The sequence below is a fragment of the Lactuca virosa genome, chromosome 6, assembly GCF_052849685.1.
Source record: "Lactuca virosa cultivar CGN04683 chromosome 6, Lactuca_virosa_CGN04683_v6, whole genome shotgun sequence".
Classification (NCBI taxonomy): domain Eukaryota; kingdom Viridiplantae; phylum Streptophyta; class Magnoliopsida; order Asterales; family Asteraceae; genus Lactuca; species Lactuca virosa.
Genome location: NC_136431.1, coordinates 121,358,997 through 121,384,091, shown reverse-complemented (window position 1 = coordinate 121,384,091; position 25,095 = coordinate 121,358,997). Strand labels below are relative to the sequence as shown.

Genomic DNA, 25,095 nt, shown 5'->3' with positions numbered 1-25,095 from the left:
TTCATCGTCTGGAACCGTCTAACCTTCTCGGATATGATAATGATGGTCTTATTTATATGCGAGACGGAAGCTTCTGGAACAAGTTGAAGAAAAATGCAATCGCAAAATGCAGAATTGCGATCGCAAATTTTCAGGTTTTTTCCAGATTTACCCTTAAATGATGTATGAGGTTGTTTTCAATATTTCTGGAACAACGGGACAAAAATGCGATTGCAGAATGAAAAATGCTATCACAGTTTTTTGTATTTTCTCCAGGATTATGTTTTAATGAAGTATGAAGCCATTTCTGGAGTTTTTAGGGTTACAGGATAAAAATGAGATTGCAAAAAGGCAATATACGATCTTAGATTTTTTTCTTCCAGATGACTTATTTTGACCCTGGGAAACTTCGTTGAATTTATGCGATCACATATATGAAAAATGTGATCACATTTTTGGCTTTTTGGCTCATTTCGTTCGCAATTCTTCAGTTTTAGTAAACACAAAAGTCATCCAAAATTTCTTATAATTTTAGGATCATTTTGAATCTCGTCAATACGAGTCATGATATATGGTCAAAATACTAACAGGGGGTCAAAGCTACCAACAACATCCTTTAGGCGTTAGAATGTAGTAATCTTTTTTCATATGATCAATTCGATCGAATATTTCTTAACCAAAATAGCTTCTAAGCATTCCTTAGCATCCTTTTTCAGTTCGAACTCCGTTTAGGCTCTAAATATGCATCTAACTGCTCCCAAAGTACCACTCCACTCGACCTATCTGAAAATGACACAGAAATACTAGCAGTACGGGAATTCTGATAAAAGACACAAGCTGAACATTATTTAAACTAATGACATTCAAATGTACAAAATATGATGCTAAATGATAGTAAAAACTACCCTAAAAGATGCATAAAATGGCATCTATCAGACATTCGAACAGATGATTCCACTCTAGAGCCACAACCAAACAAGGAACATGCAAAAGAGCCTAGATAAAGAGTTCTCAGGCTATCCTACATGACTACATACAGCCCTTAGGGCACTCCACTAGACGATAACCAACCTACTAGTACTCTAACCAGCATACCACTAGTCCTATATCCTAACATACAAGGATATATACTGCAACACGTAGTATAGTGATGAAACTCACCTGAATCGAAGACCCAAGGAAACAACATGCTCACCCCTTATATTGATCGCTACTGCGAACTGACTAGCACCAAACCAAGGTGGAACCTCAATCAATAACCAATTCTTTAGGTTTGACCCAAGGTCAAATTGGTTAAAAAGTCAATGGTTAACGATTAACGAAAGCCAACGGTCAACCCTCACCATAATGTGGGAAATATTGGTCACATCGTTGGAACATCCAAACAAAACAATCGCGGGGTCTTCAAACGTCACGATGTGATAGGCATATCGTTACGTCGTGAGAACTAGTTCTGGACAACTTAATGGATTAAGCCCTTAATCTATTAAGCTACACACCCATCTCATCCAGATGGCTTTACACCCCAATGAGTCATAAAAATCGCTACTTTAGAGACACGCATGCCCTATACAAGTCTTGAACTCAATTTAGGTCACAAATGATGAAAAAAGGTCAAAACCTCATACAAGAGTTTAAAACTCCACCAATCTTCAGATCTATCACATCTAACCACAAAGGGACTCTAAGGACCCATAAAGTTCCCAACTTTTTGTTCCTACATATCTAAAAAGATTTTGACGAATCTGATATTATAAAATTTTAAAGAAATTAAATATCCTCCTACCTTTTGTTCCTACATATCCTCCTACCCAATAAAATTTTGACATGTGTAACATTTAATGCTCATTTAATGAAATTTAATTATATTTTAGGATACTAATATGACACATGTTATCATTTAAATGGGTATGAGGATATTTAGGAACCAAAGTAGGAGGATATTTAATTTCTTAAAATTTTATAAAGAAAAATAATATTTTTAATTTTTAATCATTTTAACATAATTATAATGTCGATTGGATATAATATTTTAATCATATAAAAATAACAAAAGTCTAAAAAAAATGTTTAACGGATCGGATAAAGATATTTTAAAAAAAGGTTCAGTCTTCAATAAAAATGAGTCTCAAACGGCAAGCAACCGTCGATGGTTACGAAGACGCCACGCCACTTCTTCCATCTTTCTCGACGTGAAATCGGAGAAAAAAGTAATAAACAAAACCGCAAAACCCCGTATGTAATTGGCTGCGGTGGCTGATCGGCACCCAAATCGAAGAAAGTGTCATTTTCTGCAACGCATAAAGATTCCAAGTAATATTCTTTAGGATATGCCGATATGCCATCAATTGAACTTTAAAACCACGTAGACCTCCACATTCCACCTTCGATGTAGGAAAATGATTTTCAAGAGAGAAGGAGGGAGTGTGATTCTGATTGGGTTTTATTGTTATTTGTTAATTCTTGTGGGTTTTGTTTTCGGCGGTGAGATCGTCAAAGGTGACGGTGCTATTCCGACCACTCTTGACGGACCTTTTACGCCGGTAACGGTGCCACTGGATGAGAGTTTTCGTGGGAATGCCGTGGACTTGCCGTCCAATGACCCTCGTGTCCGGAGAACTGTTAACGGGTTTGAACCTGAACAGATATCGATTTCTCTTTCCACCACCCATGATTCTGTTTGGATTTCATGGGTTACAGGTACTAATCTTTCCGATGATGATTAGGTTTTTGATAAGAACAAATTAGGAAATACACCTCCGCTTTTGTTAATTTACTCTCATTTGTTTTAAAAGGCGATTAAAATCACGAAATTTCACTGTCGCTCTGGTTAATGCTCGCCTTGGAGTTTGAATTTGGGGTTTTTTAGATTATTTGAAGGAGAAATGATCAAAAAAATTCTGAAATATGCAGGTGATTATCAAATTGGTGACAATATAAAACCCTTAAATCCTGAAAGCGTAGCTAGTGTTGTGGAATATGGGAAAGTAAAATTTATGAAGAAACAAACACAAAAAGCAGAGGGTTACTCTCTGATTTACAATCAGCTTTACCCATTTAAAGGCCTTCAAAACTACACTTCTGGTATCATCCACCATGTTCAACTTACAGGTTAGTTTCAAAGAGTTTCAATTTCTTGATTTTCATATAATAAAAGAAATCTCAAATCTTGGTGTATGAATCTTGCAGGATTATCTCCAGATACTGTTTATTACTATCGATGTGGAGATCCTTCGATTAAATCAATGAGTGGTGTTTTTCATTTCAAGACTATGCCTGTTTCTAGCCCTAAAAATTACCCCAAAATAGGAATTGTGGGTGATCTTGGTCTTACTTATAATACAACATCAACAGTGAGCCACCTCATCCAAAACCAACCTGATCTTGTGCTTCTTGTAGGAGATGCAACTTATGCGAATTTGTATCTAACAAATGGCACTGGTTCAGATTGCTATTCTTGTTCTTTCTCAAATACTCCTATTCACGAGACTTATCAACCACGTTGGGATTTCTGGGGAAGGTAAAAGTTTGAATCTTTATCGAATCTTGATGCTAAAGTTGTATGCTTTTGTTCTTGAAGATGTTGATGAGTGATTTTGAGTGAATTTATTTCAGGTTTATGCAGAGATTAACATCTAAAGTACCAATCATGGCTATAGAGGGTAACCATGAAATCGAAGAGCAAGTTGACAACACAACATTTGCAGCTTATAGTGCACGATTTGCCTTTCCATCTAAAGAAAGTGGCTCCAAATCTACTATGTACTACTCTTTCAATGCAGGAGGAATACACTTCATAATGCTTGGTGGCTACATTGCTTATGACAAATCATGTAAAACTCAATCTTGTTTACACTTGTCACTATTTGATTATTCAGATAGCTCTGACACCATGTTAGATATGTAGCGTTCTTGATTTTTTTTCTCCAAAAGCACTTTTAAGGAGAGAGAGAAACTCCAACGTATATAGAGAAAATCAGATAAGATTTTTATCTAGCTGATGTGAGACACTAACACTAACGTCGATTTGTGTCATTTTTTCTACAGCGGATCAATACAAGTGGTTGCAAAGGGACTTGGCGAATGTCAATCGGAAAGTGACACCATGGCTTGTTGGTGTTTGGCATCCACCATGGTACAACACCTATGTTTCTCATTACAAAGAAGTCGAATGCATGAGGGTAGCCATGGAAGAACTACTATACAATGCCGGTGTCGATATAATTTTCAATGGTCATGTAAGTGTTTCAAGCATTACATGATCCATACAGTATCAGAGTTTCAATTCCAATGTGGATTATGTCAGCCATAGACCGTTGTGTACCTGATTTACATCTCATATTACATTCCTGGTCAGTGAGTGTGGGCCAGCTCAGGGGTTGCTATAAGAATAACTTTTTTGCAGAAACTTGAAAAGTACTAAAGATTTTAAAATTACTTTTAAAAAAATTTCAGGTACATGCATACGAACGAACAAACCGAGTGTACAACTACACATTGGATCCATGTGGTCCGGTCCAGATAACCGTAGGAGATGGTGGTAACAGAGAAAAGATGGCGGTCAAACATGCTGATGAACCGGGCAACTGCCCGGAACCTTCCACCACGCCGGATTCATTCATGGGTGGTTTTTGTGCAACCAATTTCACATCAGGTCCAGCATCAGGGAACTTCTGTTGGGATCGCCAACCTGAATATAGTGCTTATAGAGAAAGTAGCTTTGGTCATGGGATTCTTGAAGTGAAGAATGAGACACATGCTCTATGGACATGGCATAGAAATCAAGACATGTATAATCAAGTGGGTGATCAAATATTTATTGTTCGTGAGCCTGAAAGATGCCCTGTTGTTAAAGCTAAACCTACACTCAAGCTCTGGAGATCAGCAAAGTGAAGCTTGTTGTATCTCTTCGGGTTCTAAAACAGATTTGTATAGCATAGATTGTAAGATGGGTCAACCCATTATTTGTTGTTTGTTTGAATGTTATCGGGAATTTTTTAGTAAGTTGTGAGTGAATCTGGTGATAGATTTCTTCGGTTTCATTTGCCTTTGATTTTGAAATAATGTATAATCACAGCTGAAACTAAAACTTTAGTAAATAATCGTGTACCCATGTATACATTCAAAGCAAATTATGGTGACAAAATCTTGATCCATTTGAAGATGAACAAGAGCACCATGCATAATCCATCAGAAGATGAACAAGAGCACCATGCATATGGTGATTGAGATGTAATATGTTGCGTACAAATCATTTCCCTTGATTTTAACAAAAAGTAGATGCCATAAACACAGTATATAGCATTGATTATCACTAAAATCTCTTTAGTTTGCATGTGTAGACATAGGTTGATTATCCCGACAAAAAAACATGTTAAATCTTTGTGTTCTTTGTAATTTTTTGCAACTGTATTATCGTATTTGTGTTTGTCGAAGTCCTTGGTCCCTAACACGACCATGTCTCCAAGTTCCATTGACACTGTTCTACATGTTCCTTCATCGGGCTACAAAGGTAAACCACATGACTTGAAATTTGAAGCAAAATGGAATAATATCGATTGCTCATTTTGTAAATCTCCATCATATATACCTGCCTCCACAGCCTAATTAGTTTGTGCAAATGATGCAATGTCAAACACCAAAGCATTATGGCTCTGATTGTCCAAAAGATCCCAAGCTCTCATCGTCTAAGTAGTGATCAAATCCAATTGGTGGCTTGTATAACACCTAAATATCAAACACTAGAGTAACAACCATTGCTCTCTGCTCCTACTAATGATCATATGAAACTCAATCGAAAGAACCAGGAACGTATGGAACTTATTAAGAGGTAAACAAACAACCCCTTAGACTCTATGACTCAAGTTGCTGCAACCACATGGCTCCACATCGTGGACCCATGATTTATTGTTTGTTGCAATCTACCCTGAAAGTTTTTTAGTAAATTATGATAGATTTCTTCAGTTTCATGTGCCTTTGTTTTTTTTTTAAAAGTTAGATGATCACGGTTAAACCAAATGGTGTTAACAAAACTTTACTAATAATCGTCTACCTTCTACATTCAATTAAAGCAAATCGTGCCGAAAAAATCTTGATCAATTAAAAGATGAACAAGAACACTATGAAGATGGTGTTGAGATGTAAGATTCTTGACACGTTGGACGTCGAGAAAGCTTTAGAATTTGGCGGGGTTGTTAATGTGGGTACCATGCCATTGTCTGGAGTCAGCCCTCCTCCGAACGGTGGTGGCGAAGCTATGCCTGAACTAGGAGTCGTGATTGGTGTCGTTCCTCCTGCGGAGCTGAAATTACACGGCGGTAAGAGGGTGGTTTTGATCCCAATCGGACTAAACATATGAGAGATAAGACAAATGAAATGGTGCATATACCTCGGAGTCGGTGGATAAACGCAAGATCCATAACTGGGGTCTGTTTTGGCGATGGTGGCGGTGCCGGAAAAGTCACAAGATCCGGGAGCCATTGATTTACGCATGTAATAGCTGTTGAAGGCGTAGGAGGCGTGTGCTTGGATGGTGTTTGGAAGAAAACAGAGACCAGATTGCTGCAATGGTGCACAGTCTGCTCCAGCACTGCATGCGTAGTCAAGTGCCGTTTGTAAAGCTTCCTGTGTGGCGTCGCTTCTGGCCACACACCACGTCGCCGTCGCGAGTCTGCCGGAGAGAACTAACAGCACCGCCATGAGTGCAGCCACCTTGGACGGTGTACCCATTTTGGTCAAGGGCCAAGGCACGACAAAAGACAGAAGTGTGTGTTGGTAAAGCTACAAAAGATATGGGGAATGAAGTAAGAGAAGAATATGTGTTTCACTTTATTAAATACTTAAATTACAATAATCAATTATGCTGAAATTTAATAAATTAAAGTTTTAGTTACTAATACCCATCTCTCTCTCCCTCTTTTTCGATGAAGGCATGGGCATAGTTTGATTTATGTCTACAAGTTTGATTAAACCAAAGCAGTTCGACTGATTTAAGAATTATTTAACTAGCAGTCTTGTTTAATTTTTTTTAATCAAATAATTTGTTTTGGCTATAAATTTGTAAAGAGCAATCATATTACGGACATACCAAGGCAACAAATAACACTCATATTTAGAATATTTGTACAGCAAATCAGTGTTAATACATACCTGTATTAGATCCTTATTTATCTCTTTTCCATGTATGTATTATAGCTATAAAAAGTCCTGTATTGATTCATTGTAATATATGAGCATGCATGTATTATAAAAAGTCCATATAGCAACCAAGGCTCCTCTGAGCAAACTCTAAAAAAAAATTAAAAAAAAAAAAAAAAAAAAAAAAAAATTCAAGCGACCATTTTTTTTAACGGCAAATACAATATATTCCTTAACTACTCCTAAATCCACTTATGTCTCCAACGAGACTTAAAACCTCAACCTTAAGGAGGGGGACAACATCTGATACCGCTAGGCTAGAAGCCTTTGGTCAAGCGCCCATCAATGGTCATCGAGACTCCAACCATTCAACTAATTGTTGTTACTCATTCCCCATTAAACTCACCCCTATCAATTTCCTTGTTGGCGCGCTGACAAGTGGAATCGGGTTACAACTTGAAACATTCATAGATGGTAGCCATGAACAGCTAAGCAAATTCATTGATGAAAAGGAAGGAAATAAAGCAAATTCATAATATCTACCTTGGTATCGACAAGATCAAATCCTCATCAGCGCACTTCTTGGAAATTGCTCGGAATCAATGCAGATCCTCATCTCATTTGCAAGTGCCGCCAGAGAAGTGTGGGTGCGGCTAAACTCCTGTTACACCGGTGCCTCAAGATCTCGTATCATCTCTCTAAAATCCAAATTGGTGAAAAACCCTAAGTGCGTGTTTGTTGTGATGTATTTGGCTGCATTCCTTTGTAATTTGAATTGAATTCCAATTAGAAAGTGTGTTTAGCTAGGTTTTTATGTAACAAATAAATTCAATTACTAAATGACAAAAAAAAAAAACAAAACATTCCCTTCTCTAGATTAATCAGATTCATTGGCGATGAGAGAAGAATTAAAAAACAAACGTGTGCTCCATATTTTATTGAGACAAAAATACCCATTTCCTTTCAACAAAAAAGAACGCAACCCTAATTCCATTCACTGCTCGCTTTCTTTCCATGAGCCACCAACAAGCTCACCTGACGATTTCTTTGCTTTCGTGAAGGAGGACCTTCAATCCATCGACTTTACTGATCCTCGTCATCTTCATTCATCCTACAGGTACGTGAATGATTTCTGATTTATTCGTCATCTTCGTTCATCATAGTTATCTGATTCGCTTGCCACATTCCAATCGGTGATTCTTGAATTGCTTTTGATTTCTTAATTCGATTTATGAGGTCTTCGTCATCTTCATTCATCATAGTACCACCGATTTCTAATTTCTTGAATCGCTTCTGATTTCTTGGAGAAAGTCGACGTCGATTTTCTGATTTTTGTGTACCACCGACCCCAATCTAGTTTCACATTAAACCTATTATCAATTATAAATACCTACTAGTTCAATTTTTGTTTTTGATCCTTTCATTGAGGGAATATCTGAAGTCGTTGTGTTACTTGGCAAAGATCTTCGGGAAGCATCGGCCACCATGTCTCAATCTTTAAATGTCGAAGTGGAGTTACAAAATAAAATTTCAATGGTGACTTCTGAAATTTTGAAGATTCCATCAATGGATCAAGGGGATAAGTTCAAAGCAAGTCGAAAGATATTGTGTGATTCAGAAGCAGTGTTGACCTTTTGGAACTTAGAAGGTGAAGAACGTGAAACTATTGTGAAGCTTATGTTGGAAGAATGATATGTACCACGTAGTATTTTGGTGTATCACTTTCAGATACTTTGCTCATATTTTGTAATTTGTGATATCGTAGATATCATCTATGTTCCAAACTTATTAAATGTGTACTTATTTTGGTTTATCATTTTGGAAGATGTATGAAAAACGCTTTAGAATGGAAGTAATATTTTGATTGTTAGGTTATATATGTTTATAATCAGTATTAAATTTGATTGTTGGTTTATTTAGAAGTATGCTTTTACGTAAATTATAAAGCAATTTAAAAAAAACAAATAAAGGGTATTATTGTCATTTGACAAAATTCCATTCGAATTCCATCAATAGATCATCAATACAAACATAAAAGACATGGGAATGGATTTCAATTACAGCTCAAAATTTGGCAGCCAAACGCGCAACAAAATTCAATTCCAACAGAATTCAATTACAACAGAATTCAATTCCATTCCTTAGCATTACATCAATCCAAACAGCCCCTAAAGGTAATCGATCCATCACCGACTACTTTCAAGATATGCGATTAATTGTCGATGACCTAGCCCTTACTCAAAGCCCAATCTATGAAGAAGATCTTATGGTACACATTATATCTCAACTAGGAGATGAATATGGCAATATTGTGTTGGATTAGTGTCTAAGTCCATAACTATTTTGGTATGTACTTGACCCGATTGTGAGCATGGTCCTTTTGGGTTGCCTTCACACTGGTGACTAGACAGGATGACTGTTGAGGAGAGAGGCTGGTTTATTGTTAAGAATAATAAATTGGGGTATAAATATGATTTGTTAATATATTATATGAATAATATATTAATTTGGAATCATATTATTAATTAGTATTTAATCATAAATTAATTAGGAATTAATTTCGGGATTAAAGGAATTAATTAAAAGTACAGGGGTTGTTTTGTAATTATTTGATAGTTGAGACTTTGGGCTATTGGATCACCTTTATTAAGGCTTAAACGAAAATCCCAGAAGGATCTAGGAGTTTTCGTCCAAGGGCTTAAGGAATGGAGTCCATGGACTTGCTTAGGCCCTAAGCTAAGGGATTAGGGTTTCCACCTTGAAACCCTAGCTAGCCTCAAGTATAAATAGCACCCTAAGGCACTAGAATTCGGCCACCCCTTGGGAAAACCCTACTAGGGCCGAATTTTTTTAGCTTAGTACCCTTCCTTCTCTCTCTCATATTCATCCTCTCACTCAAAGTGTGTTTGTGAGCCATTAGAGGTACTACACTTGTGGTACTTGCTTTCAAGAGCTAAGGAAACTCAAGGAATTAGTTGTTATTACTATATAACAACAAAAGGTATGTATTCTATTCTCCTATGTCAATTTCGAAAATAGTAGATGCATGCTAGGTTTCCTTTTGTGTTCATAAAGTTGTATGTCTAATAGTGAAAACATAGATCCAATTAGGGTTGCATGCACACATAGGATTGTTTGTATAAAACCCATCAGTGGTATCAGAGCCTTTGGTTTTTGTTTTCAATTAGACTTGATACAATTGTATGAATTTGACAAATTAGGGTTTATGGCTAATAAACCCTAGGGCTTGGATTTTCGAAATTAGGGTTACAAAACCCTAGTTTTCGAATTGTATTAGGGTTTCCCAAACCCTTTCCTTAGCCACCAAGATTTCGAAATTAGGGTTGTCTAACCCTAGGATTTCGAAATTTGCCTTGTCCCCATGATAAGATTCCCAAATTTTAGGGATTTGGATAATGTCATATCTTGTAATTACCCCTTAATTATTTAAATAGATAATTAAAGATCTTTTGAATTATCCCATCCCAAATTTTTGAATTTTAGGGGATAAAGGGATTAGGTTAAAATTAATTGTTTAATTTAATAGATTATCCTCCAAGATTTAATAATTTAAATTAATTGTTTAATTGAGATAATTATTAAATCAAATTTTTAATATTTAAGATTTTAAAATTAAAAGGTTTTAATTTTCGAAAAATTTTAAATATGGTTAAAACCCTAGTATTTTGAAATGTTTAAAATACACCCTTATACTATTATAATATTATAAGATTAATAATTATATATATGTATAAGATTAAGCTAGTCTTACCGTTAGTAGGCCTCATTCACGAAGCCGATCTATAAGGGGGGTATAAGGTTATGGCCTATAAAATGGTCGTTTAATGGGTGTCCACTCTCACCCACCGCTTCCTTGATTGGTGGAGGGTCGTTAGCCGAACGGGTAGGATAGGGCAACTAATTCCTCATTAAAATTATAATGATTAATAAAGTAACTAAATGCTTTTATTAAATTCTCAATCTTAGTTACTTTAGGCAAAAGTGAATTTGATGCAATTCCATGAAATTACACTTTGTACCCTTGCTAAGACGTTAGTGGAGCGTGTGTGGTTAACCGGCACACTAATTGGGTTCTAAGCAAAGGTGGCAAAGCGTGACTCGATGTTTGTCATAGTTCGGTGGAGCGTGTGTGGTTAACCGGCACATCGAATAGGTAACTGTAACATTGGGGGCACCATGTATATTTGCATGGTTATTCACACCCTGTTTTGTGATCCTCGGCATCCCAGTCACAAATCGAGGGGCATATCGAGATTTAAACATGTCATTGAAAAGTTCAATGAGTCTCAAAAGATCTAGGAGTTTCCAATACATTTAAAACTTAACCTTCTTTTTCGTTTTTCATGGTGGAAATTGGTAAATCTTCATTTACCTACCTTCAAATATTCTGCAAATTGGATTACGGCATCCCTCTTCCAGTTTGTAGAATATTGTGATGGGTCCTAGCCTTAATATCTCATTTGGGTGTTTTATTAAGGACTCAATCAACTAACTTGAATTTTCTCCCGTTTTATAGATGTCAAAGTCTGACAACTATGGTCTTCCTGAATCCGTTGGAAAAAGTTTTCCACGTGAAGATGATGTTCCACGATTGGATTATGGAAATAGAATTCATGTTTCACTTCCTCCACCTCCTCCAATAATTCTCCCTTACCCACGTGTTCAAAGATTTGAAAAGTTCATGGTCACTCAAGCCCTATTGGCAATAAGACACAAAGATGGAAAGTCTGTGTGTGCATATGTCTTAAAGATGAAGTCACACATTGACAGGTTAAGGATGTTGGGTGTCGATATCTCAACGAAGTTGGTTGTTGACTTGGTTCTTCAATCACTTCCCGAATCATATGGTAAGTTCGTTAGAGAGTACTATATGATGGACCACGACATGACCCTTATTGATTTGACTTATTTGCTTATTGTTGCTAAATCAGAAATGATTTGGCGCACTGGTCGAGCAAATTGGTCTGATAAATCAATATCCCAACCTTCTACGGGCAGTGGCAACATTGGAAGTCCAGAAAAGTCTTCTTTACGTAAGAGAAAGGCTGAGTCTGAGATAGTCCCGTGTGCCATTCCAGATGAGTCCATATCTTTCTACTGCCAAAAGAAGGGGCATTGGTTACGAAGCTGTCCTGACTACCTGAGAGATCTAAGAGATGGGAGAGTCAAGATGTATGACTCTTCTTCAGGTAAACTCCATTAAGTTCCTATTTGGAGATTCTTAATACATGATGTGATAAGATTACATTTGATGTTTTGAAGGATCGAAGAAAAGAAAGGAAGCTTAAAGGAAGGAGCGAGCTGAGTCTGATCGCTAAGAAATGGATTACGATCGCATGGATTCGATGATCGGATTTTTGAGTTGCTGCTTAGAGTTATGATAAATTGCTTAGGAATATGTAATAGCATGTTTTCATTTGCATTGTAAGGATATATTTTTTCCGCAATAAAATAAATTTTGATTTTGTCTTATTTATATTTCCTTGCAATGGCAATTGTGAAAATTGGTGTCTGTGTGTTTCTATTATAAGCAATATTAAATGGATGTGATTCTTAGTTATGTTATTTATGGTAATGTCATAATTTTCTAAGTAAGGAAAGATTCCCATCGCCCAAGTTTCAATTGGACAGAAGCTTGGAATTATATGATTTGAATCATGTGATGTATGGAAATCTTGGTACTTAGAAATTTTAAGGCTAATTCCTTGACAAAGAGTCAAGTGAAGGACTAGGAGATCGAGTTCACAATGTTGTGCACTGGTCAAGTCCACCATAAATAACAATAACATTATTCGTCATGATTTACTAAAAGTCTAGTAAATGTAGTTATACTTACAAGACTAAGTGTAATTCTGAATCATTGAAAAGTTTCAATGAATGGCAGAACAAATAAGTAGAATCAATGAAGGCAGAAAGATAAAAAGTTTCTCCAATCCAAGAAGAATGGAGAGTACTTTTGTATCGTGTTTTATGATCAATTTGGTAATCGTAGGAACCATATTACAATTCATCCTCTAAGGACACCTTAGTGCACTAGTTTGGCTAAGAAGAGGAATCGAGAATTGTTGTAGTGGTTAAGTCAATAAGATGTATCGTACTTCATTCCAAAATCAAGTATTAGAGTCATACTCCAAGATTGTGACTTGAGTGACATAATCTTAAGTGGGAATGTTCTTACACTTGCATATTTTGGTAAATTGTGATTTATTGAATAAGACAAAGACCAACTAGTACCAAATTGCGTGTAGCTTTTGTCTTGATATAGACACACACTAACTCTTGAATATTTGTTTTGTCAAGAAATGTTTCTTGATAAGAGAATCTAATATGTCAAGAGATCAGTGGGAGTCTAAAGATCTTGAAAAGTTTCAAGAACTAATCGAGAGTAAACCTGCTGTTAATTACTAGCACACGACTTGAGGTTTCTAACCTATCGTGTTGACATATTCTTGTTTCTGTGCCATTCCAGTTTGGTCAACTATGCATGTGAGTTCTATGAGTTCTCAATGGGTTGCATAGGAGCAAGACACCTTGATCAATGGAAAGTACATTGAAAGGTAGGGGTGAGCTGCTCAATAACTTGGAAGCAATGGTGGGACCCTTGATGGCAAGAAATTAAGAATGGACAAGTTTGATCCATAAGAGTTTGGATTTTTCACAATTATTGTCTTATGATTATGGTTATGACAAATTCACATGGATAGGAACACATACACCACAAAATCTGAGTGTCATAAGGTTTCTCTCCTTCATGAAAACGATTGTGAAGAAACGATTTCACTAAGAGAGATTTTGAAGATAGCATTATGTAATTTGCATTTCTCAAATCCGATTATGATTACGGCATCCCTCTTCATAGTTCGAATTGTAGGAAATGGCAAATGGGTCTGAACATTTTATACTTATTGTTATAAGTTCTAAAATTGTTTAAACACACATATGGGTTATCTAAGGAAAGGTGTATGAGTTCGAGAAGCTTTGATAAAAGCTTATCGAAGCGTCTTGGTTTCAGAAATCTGAACTTTGGTAAAGAAAGTCAATAAGTATTGGTTTCTAGAAGTCCAGCTAATTTCTGAATACGTGTCAAAGCTAGTGGGAGCATAAGTGTTATGCTTGGAAAAGATATAATCATCATGTGAGTGGGAGCATGATAATTATGGTAAGTATTGCGAGATAGCAATATTAATTATAGAAAACAAAATTTTCAATTCGCAAAGTTGCAAGGGTTGAAAAGTTGTTTTGATATAATTAAGGGAGAGAATTTTATACTTCATTTCAGTTCTAAAAGCTTGGATTGATTTTTTTAATCTAATTTAGTCATATAAAATTAATATTGTGTTCTCAAATTCGATTATGATTACGACATCCCTCTTCATAGTTCAAATTATGAGAACATGAAAAATAGAGATATTGTAGCAAAAGACTGGTCAAGTATCACGTCCTTATGTAAGACATTATGAATCGTATCTCATATGCTTCGGGCATAGGATCGATTGCATATGCTATAATATTCGCGTGTTCTAAAATTTTCCAAATTCCTATGACATTAAAATGGAAAAAGGATTGGAACCAGATATGACTAAAAGTGGTTAATCAACTGTCAAGAGGACAATCTAAGGTTTGCCGAGGATTGGTCGCTTGTGAGCAGTTGGAAGTATAGTAATAGAAGGACCATACTGACATTATTATTATTAGATATGATGAGTTGTCATATGGCAAATATGGAAATGTTTTCTTATTAGGAGTTGGACATTAAGAATCTATATGTCTAGATTAGAAACTTTTATGCAATAAGGATGTTCAAAGGAATGTACTTTGAATGTGAGACTTCATATCTATGGAATTGTATTGCAACAATCTCCAATAGATGACTTTGTAATTTCATTGGCAAAGTCTTTGTGACTTTGGCGCTATGACATTACGAAAGGATCGTTGCATAAAATGTTAAAATCTAACATATTCTATAAGTGGCAAGAATTTGGTATTCTCACACTTGTGGTAAGGATTGGGAATTGTGAAATGAGTGTGATTGAAAATGTTATTCAATTATACTATTTCACAAAGTAAGGACCATAGGTAAACATAGTATGCATGCTAAGAGCATGGGATAATTGTTGTTATAATTCAAGTAATAAGTTGATTACCAGAAACATTATACAATGAATAATGTGTAATCAATATGGTGATTAAATAAAAGAAGTTTTATTTATACTCAAAAGTTTGGGGCCCTATTGGGTTCGATTATTCTTGTGTTTCACTTTGCATGTTTTGACTTCCTGAATAATAAGATTATTCGAACGTTCCACAGTCGCTCATACTTTGGGAGTAGGTATGAAAGAAGATTGTCATGAACTGGTTTGTAGATTGTCTAAAGTGTATTAGACATAACAAAGGTTTGTTGCAACGTTCATGAGTGCTTACGAATATGATTTGAGCATTGGATTAAACCCACGCTCACTTGGATCGCTTCATGGATTTTATCACGAGTGATTGGTGAGACGATAATATATTATATTCTTGAAACTGAGATGTGTGAGTTGTATCTTGCGAGTCGGTTACACATTGATAATATGTAAACGCACCAGTAACTTGGTGCTATAAAACATATTGTTGTGTGTGATTCGGTGAGTGAGTACAAGCGAGCATTGAGTCGAAGTTTATCCGTTCCTTTTACCCAAAGTGGGATAAAAGCGATATATGTGGGCCCCTCTATGATTTAGTGATGACACCTAAGCGCTTGGCCAAGCCGGGACTAAGTTGATGTGTTCAATTGTAGTCTGTTGTCAGTCGTCGTAAATCGGAAATCGAGAAACAACTCATAGACTGAGAGAATGATTTCAATCCATGTCTCACGTCTATACGATATTAAGAATGGAGGAATATGTGATCCCTTATCTAAAGGACACGCTTCTGATAAGATCAGAGTTGACAGCGGCTTTTGAAAGCTACGATTGTTGATCAGGTTCTGAAGTCATACGCAGAATAGTTATTAGACTTATCCAAGTGGGAGACTGTTGGATTAGTGTCTAAGTCCATAACTATTTTGGTATGTACTTGACTCGATTGTGAGCATGGTCCTTTTGGGTTGCCTTCACACTGGTGACTAGACAGGATGACTGTTGAGGAGAGAGGCTGGTTTATTGTTAAGAATAATAAATTGGGGTATAAATATGATTTGTTAATATATTATATGAATAATATATTAATTTGGAATCATATTATTAATTAGTATTTAATCATAAATTAATTAGGAATTAATTTCGGGATTAAAGGAATTAATTAAAAGTACAGGGGTTGTTTTGTAATTATTTGATAGTTGAGACTTTGGGCTATTGGATCACCTTTATTAAGGCTTAAACGAAAATCCTAGAAGGATCTAGGAGTTTTCGTCCAAGGGCTTAAGGAATGGAGTCCATGGACTTGCTTAGGCCCTAAGCTAAGGGATTAGGGTTTCCACTTTGAAACCCTAGCTAGCCTCAAGTATAAATAGCACCCTAAGGCACTAGAATTCGGCCACCCCTTGGGAAAACCCTACTAGAGCCGAATTTTTTAGCTTAGTACCCTTCCTCCTCTCTCTCATATTCATCCTCTCACTCAAAGTGTGTTTGTGAGCCATTAGAGGTACTACACTTGTGGTACTTGCTTTCAAGAGCTAAGGAAACTCAAGGAATTAGTTGTTATTACTATATAACAACAAAAGGTATGTATTCTATTCTACTATATCAATTTCGAAAATAGTAGATGCATGTTAGGTTTCCTATTATGTTCATAAAGTTGTATGTCTAATAGTGAAAACATAGATCCAATTAGGGTTGCATGCACACATAGGATTGTTTGTATAAAACCCATCATATTGTTGCAACCATCAGAAAGCAAGTTATATGTTTTCTTATCTAATTGGTCAAATTTTATGTTTCCATATGCAGAAAAGCCAAAAAACAACTTACTTTTCTAAATCCGTACGTGAAACTCCCCTCTCCTATTTAGAGATTTTTTGACAAATTACTTGATTTTGAAAGGAAACTCGAGGAATATACTAAAGTCTCACCATCCTCTACGATCACCGCCAACAATACCTCTTGCCAACAAACTCTCCCGCCCTTACATAGCTTCTCTAAAAGAAGCCAAAAATTTTCATCAAAACGCAACATAAATGTAACAATTGGTAAAAAAAATGTCAAATTTTGATGGTCAAACCACCACGAACCCTACTATAATAAGACCTAATGTACGTTGATCTATATTTTCATAAGCAATTGATGTTGTATTATCCTTAATTGCTTGCAGATTACTGTAATTCGAACTCAGGCGTAGGCCTAATATTTGATTTGCTTTCTATAGTATTTTTTTTAACATAAAGCGAAATCAAATGCATGGAAACTGTCGAATCAAAGTTGTTTAGATGCAGAACTTTAAACATCATTTCACAGAGTTCTAGAACGAAATTTAATTCCATTTACATTTTTTTTTAACACCACATCCGACACACTCAACAGACACATATGTAATATTTTAAGAAATCGAGTTTTTTAGTTAGTGAATTGAGACGACATAAATAATAACATCATTATAATAACACTTGCATGTGCATGGTTATACATTAAGCTTCCAAATATTTATATACCTCACAAAAATATGGTGTGTGTGTATATATAATATGTATAATTAAAAATACCCAAGTACATGTACTTATGTGTGTATATGTTATGTATTTTTATAAATACCTAAATACATGTATATTATGTATTTTAATGCCCAAATACTTGCACATGTGTGTATCTAAGAGACGATCATGAAAGTACATTTCAATCTCTTCCATATCTATCCTTCTCCCTCTCTCACGTATTATATATCTATCCCTAGAACATGCAATAAATATATTACAAGATCTTGAGGTACATATGCATGTGTGTATATATTCCGAATCCTCCAAATATCTTCCAATACATGCATTGTGTACAAGAAAATCTCTTAAAATTATGGTTAGTAGTACATGGTTAGTACATTTAATATCTTCAAAGATCATTCCTCACTCAATTCTATCACACACACTCTCTTTCTCTCTCTCTCTATATATATATATATATATATATATATATATCTTTCTCTCTCTCTCTCTCTCTCTCTCTCTTTGTGTATTTCCGATGAGAAGAAGAAGAGGGCCGACAATCCTCTAATCTGTCCGATCCCATCCTGTTAGGAAGTAAAGCGGATAACTAGCAAACTATAAGCACACAAGACACAGTATGTACGTGGTTCGGTCAAAGTGACCTACGTCCACGAACATGAGGGGAGTATTTTTTTAATTTCAGAGCTCTCAGAAAGAGGTAACGAGTACAATTACACAAAGATTTGCCTATCACTCAAGAATTCAAGATACAAAATGACCTACCATGCATCCCTATTTATACTTGAGGGATCAGACCTAAAACCCTAATACGCCAAGCCCATTGGCCCATAGGCCCATGAAAGATGGAAACCAATCATATTTCGCCATGCAACATCTTCTGGAACATTCTTCCATGTCATACAACCCATGTGCATCACTAACACACGTGATGGAGCACCTTGTGCCATAGTGGAGCATCATGATGTACAAATGGCGCATCAGAAACACTTATGGCCCAACTGATGGGTTATGAGCATAACTACAACCTATGTGTACATGCAACCTTAATTGCTTTGGATCTAAGTTTTTCACTAGTTGATTATGCAAATTGAATACCAAAGCAAAACCCTAGATGTAGCATATATAATACGAAAATTACATATAATTAGTGTTTAGAAGTTTACCTCACTTTTTATGTAGCAATAACAAGAACACCATGAAGGTCCTTGACTCTTGAAAGCTTAGTGCCTCAAATGTTGCACATCTAATGGCTTACAAACAATACTAGCAAGAGAGTAAGAGGAGAGAGGAGGAATGGTTCTTATAAATCGGCTCCACTAGTATTCTTAGGCATAGGGGGCCGAAAATCATAAGTCATGGGTTCCTTATATAGCTGAGAGCTGCTAGGGTTTCTGGAGGAAACCCTAATTTCCTTCTTAAGGATTAAGCAGCCCATGGACTCCTACTAAGAAGCCTTTGACGAAATCTATAGGGCCTCCCTATAGATTTTCGTCCACTCCATTCTAAGGAGTCCACCAGCCCAGTTTCACAACTATCAATGATTTGCAAAACAGCCCCTATTTTTTTAATCAGTTCCTTTAATCCCAAAATTAATTCCAAACTAATTTCTGATTAAATACTAATTAAATAACATCATTTATAATTAATATATTAGTTTTCATAATACATTAATAAATCATTTTATTATTTCAAATAATAAATTCAACCTCTTTCTTCAAAAGTCATCCTGTCAAGTTGCTAAGGTGAAGGCAACCCAAAATGACCATGTTGCTATCAAATCAAGTACATACCAATTATAGTTATGGGCTTAGATACCTAATCCAACAGTCTCCCACTTGGATAAGTCTAATAACTATGATTGTAAGTATGACCTCAAAATTTAACCAGCAATCGTAGCTTTCAAAAGCCGCTGTCGAACTCTGACCTAGTCAGTTACGTGTCCTTTAGATAAAGGATCAAATATTCCTCCATTCTACAAGATATCTGATGTGCACGGAAGTACCCACTAGTTTTAATATTTATAACCTAACAAACCTAGACTAACTATGCACTTATAGGCAGTGTACCTAGTCAGATTACAGTATAGCTTAGGTAAGTCGGGTGTCGATCACAGGGAACAGTGTTATTAATTAATCTATTCACTACTAAATTAATCTATTTATTAACAAGCTAAAAAGGGGTTTTTTTATCTGATTTTGCAAGATCAGACTAACTTAACTCAAATTCAATCAATAATTAAAAGACACTCTTATCTAGTTCGAATCCACTTCGTCCTTATGGCTAGCTAATGATTATGGATTATTAAGTTGGTTGTTATTATATTAGTAATTTAGGTCTAAATTTACCAATAGTTAATTAATTCATGTAAAGCTATGTATGGTCACACACAATTAAACACAGAATCAATTATGTTATGAATATGCTATGTAAGATTTATCATGTAAACACAATTATGATCATAATCTATGTTCTCTAGCACAGAAAAGTTAATTACTTCAATTACTAACTAAGATTTTGGTCGATCCTAGCTCTAGCAATTCAGTGTTCACTAAATTACTAGGTTATCAAGTTCATGCAGTTAATGGTCACTAAGCTACACATAATATGAATTTAAGCAACTTAAAGAAACAACATAAGCATGCTAGGTAACAATAAAGCAAACACGAGCAATTCACCAACTAAATAAATCCATATAAAATTATGTTATTCATAAGTTTGAAGCTTCATCTAGCTAGATAATAGTAGCTAGATTCAGTTGCTCATAGTAGCAACTAACATATAAACACAACTCAAATAAGAAAACATGTCTATAAGCATCAAACAAGTAAACGAATTATGAACTTTTACTCTTTTTGGTATTGAAAACCCTTTTCCAAGACCTTGCTTCTGCTGTAAATCGCCTCCTGGAACCTCTTCCTTCAGCCAAAAGTCCCCCCAATCGTAATGGAGAAGGATATATATATTTTTTGGAAAATCACCGTTCACGTCGTGAGAATTTAGAATTCACGTCGTGAACTCAAGGTAATCGTGATCGTCAAGGATTCCTTCACTCGGATGCTTATCTTCTAACTCTTTCCACTCACGTCGTGAACCATAAAGTGTTCACGTCGTGAGTACGTCTTTTTTTTGGTGTTTTTCTTGTCTTTCAAGCCTTCAACCTCCAAAGTTCCATCCTTTAACGCTTTTAGTCCCTTTTCTTCAAAATGTCTTCTTTTTTGTTGCAAAATATAATTTAACCTTATAAGTACCATTATTCTATGCAAATGACCAAAATATATATAAAAATGTACTTAAATATTGCCTAAAAATATGTATAAATATGGCAATATCAAAATACCCCACACTTAGGCTTTGCTTGCCCTCAAGCAAATCTACTTATTTAAACTCAAACTTTTATCACTAACATCACATAGAACAATCCAATTCCAACTCAGCCATTATGCCAAGACCTCAACGCATGCATTTGTGTCTAAAATTTTTCCTAAGTAACCCCCCCATACTTTAAATACTCACAATCTTCATAAACACTCGCCCACTTCTTTCGAACAATGCTCATTTTATGCAACCCTCCGAATCCATCCCCAGAGTTCTTACTAGCCTCAAGGTATTTTTGTAAAGCTACCCAAGCATACATAAACTAGAGAATTACAACTTTTTAGAAGATACCACAACTTGGAGCTCCTGAATTTTCCTTTTCTTTAATGTTTGATCTCTTACTTTCTTTGAATTCACCATCTTTGTGTAATTTTGATATCTTCAACTTTTGAAACTTCAGAATTTTTGATCTTTGATCTTCTTGCTTTGATACTTTTATGCTCCAGAAATTCTTCAATTTTTCACTTTTTTGGTAATTTCTCTCTTTTTTTTTACATGTATAACTCACTTTTTTTATATCCCTCAAAAACCTACATGCTTAAGCAAAGGCGCTTAACTTCAACCTTTTTATTGGCTAAGACATAGCTTTCCTGGATACATTTCAGGTTTAGGCTGCTAAACATATTGCATCCCTCAAACTAAGCGAGGTTATGTTTTTGTTCCATGATTTCACTAAAATAAGGGAGGCCACAAATGCACTATAACGTGTATTGGCTCAACTAAACATTTGAGCTCTTATCAGATCATCCCAATGCAACACTAGCAACTTAAGTTTAAATTATTATTACTAGATTCAATTATTAGATTACTATTTCAAACCTACGCCTAAAATTTAAAATTTAAAATTTTTCTCTAGCAATTTACTTTTTCTACCCCCTACCCCACACTTATTTCATACAATGCCCTCATTGTATGCTTAAAATAATATAAAAATTAAGAGAAGGGAGAAAAAGGAACAGACTCCCCTGGGATAGTGGCGTGATCATCTCCAAAAGTGCGGATGGAATGTGCATCTTGAATACAGACCTTGAGAAATAGAAACTTGGACTTGAACTTGCGAAACCAGCCATCAATAAAAATTTCAACCTTCAAAAAGAATGGTGCAAGCCTCCAAATCATGTAGACAATGTGGGAAAGCATACGCCACATTGTATATTAGAGAAAAGACGTGAACAGTTGATGGTTCACGACGTGCAATCGCTAAAGCGCGCATTCTGATTTTCCTTGAAACCTTGGTCACGACGTGAGAAATATTGGGTCACGACGTGAATCCTGGGTTAACCAGAATTAAAACTGGCTTCTTCCTTATAAATAGATCTGCTCCACTCAACATCTTAACGAATTAAGACCCTTCTAAATGCAATGTATTTTGACGACTCTTCTAACTATAACCTCTCTCTCGACTCACCCCACACTTAGTGTTTAATTATAAATAAAGCGATTTGGATGATATGATATTTGTTTCTAAACTAGAATGCAAAAACTAAAAAGAAAAGAGAAAAGAAATTGCAAACCAAACTCGGGTTGCCTCCCGAGAAGCGCTTCTTTTTCTTGGAGTCATTAGCCGGACTCCTTGCCTCCTACGTTGAGTCATCCGAAGAATCCACCACTAGGATCTTTTGTTCCTTGAAACGCCTCTTGTAAGCTTGAACTCGTCTTTTATACGCCTTTTTCGAATTTTCCTTTTTAGCTTTGACCTTATCTTCATCAAGCTTGCGTTTAGTCCCTTTAGTGCCCAAGTTTTCTTTATTCTTGATCTCCATAACATTCTTCTCTTCTTCCACCATTGGAATTGTTACTTTAGAAGTAACCTCCTCTTCATCACTCGTCATCTCATCATCTTCCTTGCTCACCCAAGAAGTTGGACTTGTGTAGGCAATGACTTCAACTAAATATGGAACAGATGCTCTTGGTTTTGTTCTTTTAACTTGGTGAATTGTTGTTATTTCTTTTTCCATGAGCTTCTCTAATTGTTCAATTTCATTGTCTTCATCAATGTTGAAAACCTCTTCTTGAGCATGATTCCTTTGAGAGCCATCTTCTATCCCAAAAATTTCCTTTTCATTACCAACCCTCAAGGTGAGCTTAGACTCCCGAATATCAACAAGAGCTCCAGCAGTGTTTAGTAGCGGGCGACCAAGAATAATCGGTACCTTGGGATCTTCTTTCATGTCCAATACCACAAAGTCTATTGGAAAAACGAATTTCCCAACTTTTACTAAAATATCTTCCACAATGCCTCGGGGCTGTGTCACTAAACGGTTTGCCATGTGAATAGTCATCCTTATAGCCTTCAACTTCTGAATATCTAACTTCTGATAAAATGAATAAGGCATCAAATTTATGCTAGCCCCAGAATCGGCTAAAGCATAAACCTTCATGTTGTTCCCAAACTCACATGGAAGAGTGAGGCGTCCAGGATCCCCCATCTTCTTAGGTATTTCCCCCAACACCGCTTTTGAGCTTTGCTCACTTAGGATCACTTTAGAATTCTCCTTTAATTGGTGACGAGTGTCTAATAAATCTTGTAAGAGCTTAGCAGAATCTGGAATCTTCGCAAGTGAATCAATAAAAGGAGTATTAATAGGAATACCCTTTAATTGTTTGATAAACTCAAAATGTTCTTTCTCTAATGGACTGAGACTAGCTCTAGATGGGAATGGCAAAGGTGGTTCATAAACTGGAACAAATATGGAATTTTCCTGTTCAGACCGAGCCCACGACGTGAGCATAGCGGGCTCACGTCGTGACCTTGGTGTTCCAGCAGCTTTTTCATTTTCGAGCTTTGGCTTCTTTGGCTTTGGATCGGGCTGTTGTGGCTCCACTTCTAATGCTTCTAGGAACTCAGAGATGGCCTCTTCTTCAGTATCTATGGCCATTACATGAGATTGGGTCTTCTTTTCAGGATTTTTCGGGAACATCTTCTCGTGAACCAAAGTGGTTAGTTGACCAAGTTGCACTTCAAGATTATTGATGGAGGCTTGTTGATTTTTTATTAAAGCCTGCTGTTCTACCATCATTGCGTGATGATTCTTCATCAAAGTTCTTTGTTCATCAATAGCAGAATCAGTAGCCTTGTGTCTCTTTTCTGAAGTTTCCATAAACTTAACTAACATGGTCTCTAAATCGGGTTTTTTCTCAGCTAAGGGCTGCTCCTTTTGGTAAAATCCTCGGCTTGTTTGCCTATACTTCTCTTCCTTTTGCTTCTTGTATTCTTCATATGGCAGCCACTCTTTCTTCGGTTTCCTCCAGTCTTCATCGTACTTGTCCCCACTCGAGTAGCATACTTGAGCCTTTTTATTCCCATACTCATCCAAGTTGCAGTCCTTGGTCAAGTGTGGACCATTACACCGTTCGCAACCAACTCTTATAGCATGAATTGATTGGTCCATTTGTGTTAACCTCCGGTCCATATTATTCAACATAGCCATCATAGCTGCTATTTCTTCAGTTTGTGCACCTCCACTGCCTTTGATTCCATCTTGCCTAGGGTTGTGGTACTCACGAGAGTGCTTCGCAAATTCTTCAATCAGCTCCTTGACCTCCCTTGGATTTTTCTTTGTCAAAGGTCCTTGAGAGTCAAGGAGTTGTCTTGTCATAACATTGACCCCATCATAGAAGATTGACATCTCTTGTTGAACATTAAGATCATGTTGAGGGCAATTTCTGATCAAGCCTTTGTAACGCTCCCATGCTTCGTATAATGACTCCCCCGGTTGTTGTTTAAAGTTGGCTATTGCCTTCTTGAGTTTAGCTATCTTGGATGGTGGGCAAAATTGGTCAAGAAACTGCTCACGCATTTGAGCCCAAGTAATGATCGTACCCGGTGGAAGTGATTTTAACCATTCTTTAGCAACTCCCTTAAAAGTAATGGGAAGCATCCTGAGCAAAACGGTGTTTCTATTTACATTTGGGACATTGAAATAATCCGCAATGTCATTGACTTCATCGAG

At 36.1% G+C, this 25,095-nt stretch overlaps 2 protein-coding genes and 1 non-coding gene across 3 annotated transcripts; 2 read left to right on the top strand and 1 right to left on the bottom strand.

Moving 5' to 3' along the window:
• The first annotated feature begins 2,107 nt into the window (after positions 1–2,107).
• PAP15 (purple acid phosphatase 15) lies at positions 2,108–5,021 on the top strand. Its single transcript, XM_079055521.1, has 6 exons — positions 2,108–2,679; positions 2,893–3,090; positions 3,169–3,499; positions 3,595–3,812; positions 4,027–4,217; positions 4,435–5,021. Exons 1-6 carry the CDS (start codon positions 2,379–2,381, stop codon positions 4,870–4,872), a joined length of 1,677 nt encoding a protein of 558 aa, XP_078911647.1. The 5' UTR covers positions 2,108–2,378; the 3' UTR covers positions 4,873–5,021.
• A 1,002-nt stretch (positions 5,022–6,023) lies between these two features.
• Positions 6,024–6,769, bottom strand: LOC145121036 (PLASMODESMATA CALLOSE-BINDING PROTEIN 1-like). The gene is made up of 2 exons (XM_079056817.1): positions 6,368–6,769; positions 6,024–6,280 (listed from the first exon to the last, which is right to left on the bottom strand). Exons 1-2 carry the CDS (start codon positions 6,706–6,708, stop codon positions 6,079–6,081), a joined length of 543 nt encoding a protein of 180 aa, XP_078912943.1. The 5' UTR covers positions 6,709–6,769; the 3' UTR covers positions 6,024–6,078.
• Positions 6,770–24,787: 18,018 nt separating this feature from the next.
• Positions 24,788–24,894, top strand: LOC145122955 (small nucleolar RNA R71). The gene has a single exon (XR_013714838.1). It is a non-coding gene; the product is annotated as a small nucleolar RNA R71 (small nucleolar RNA).
• Positions 24,895–25,095: the final 201 nt, after the last annotated feature.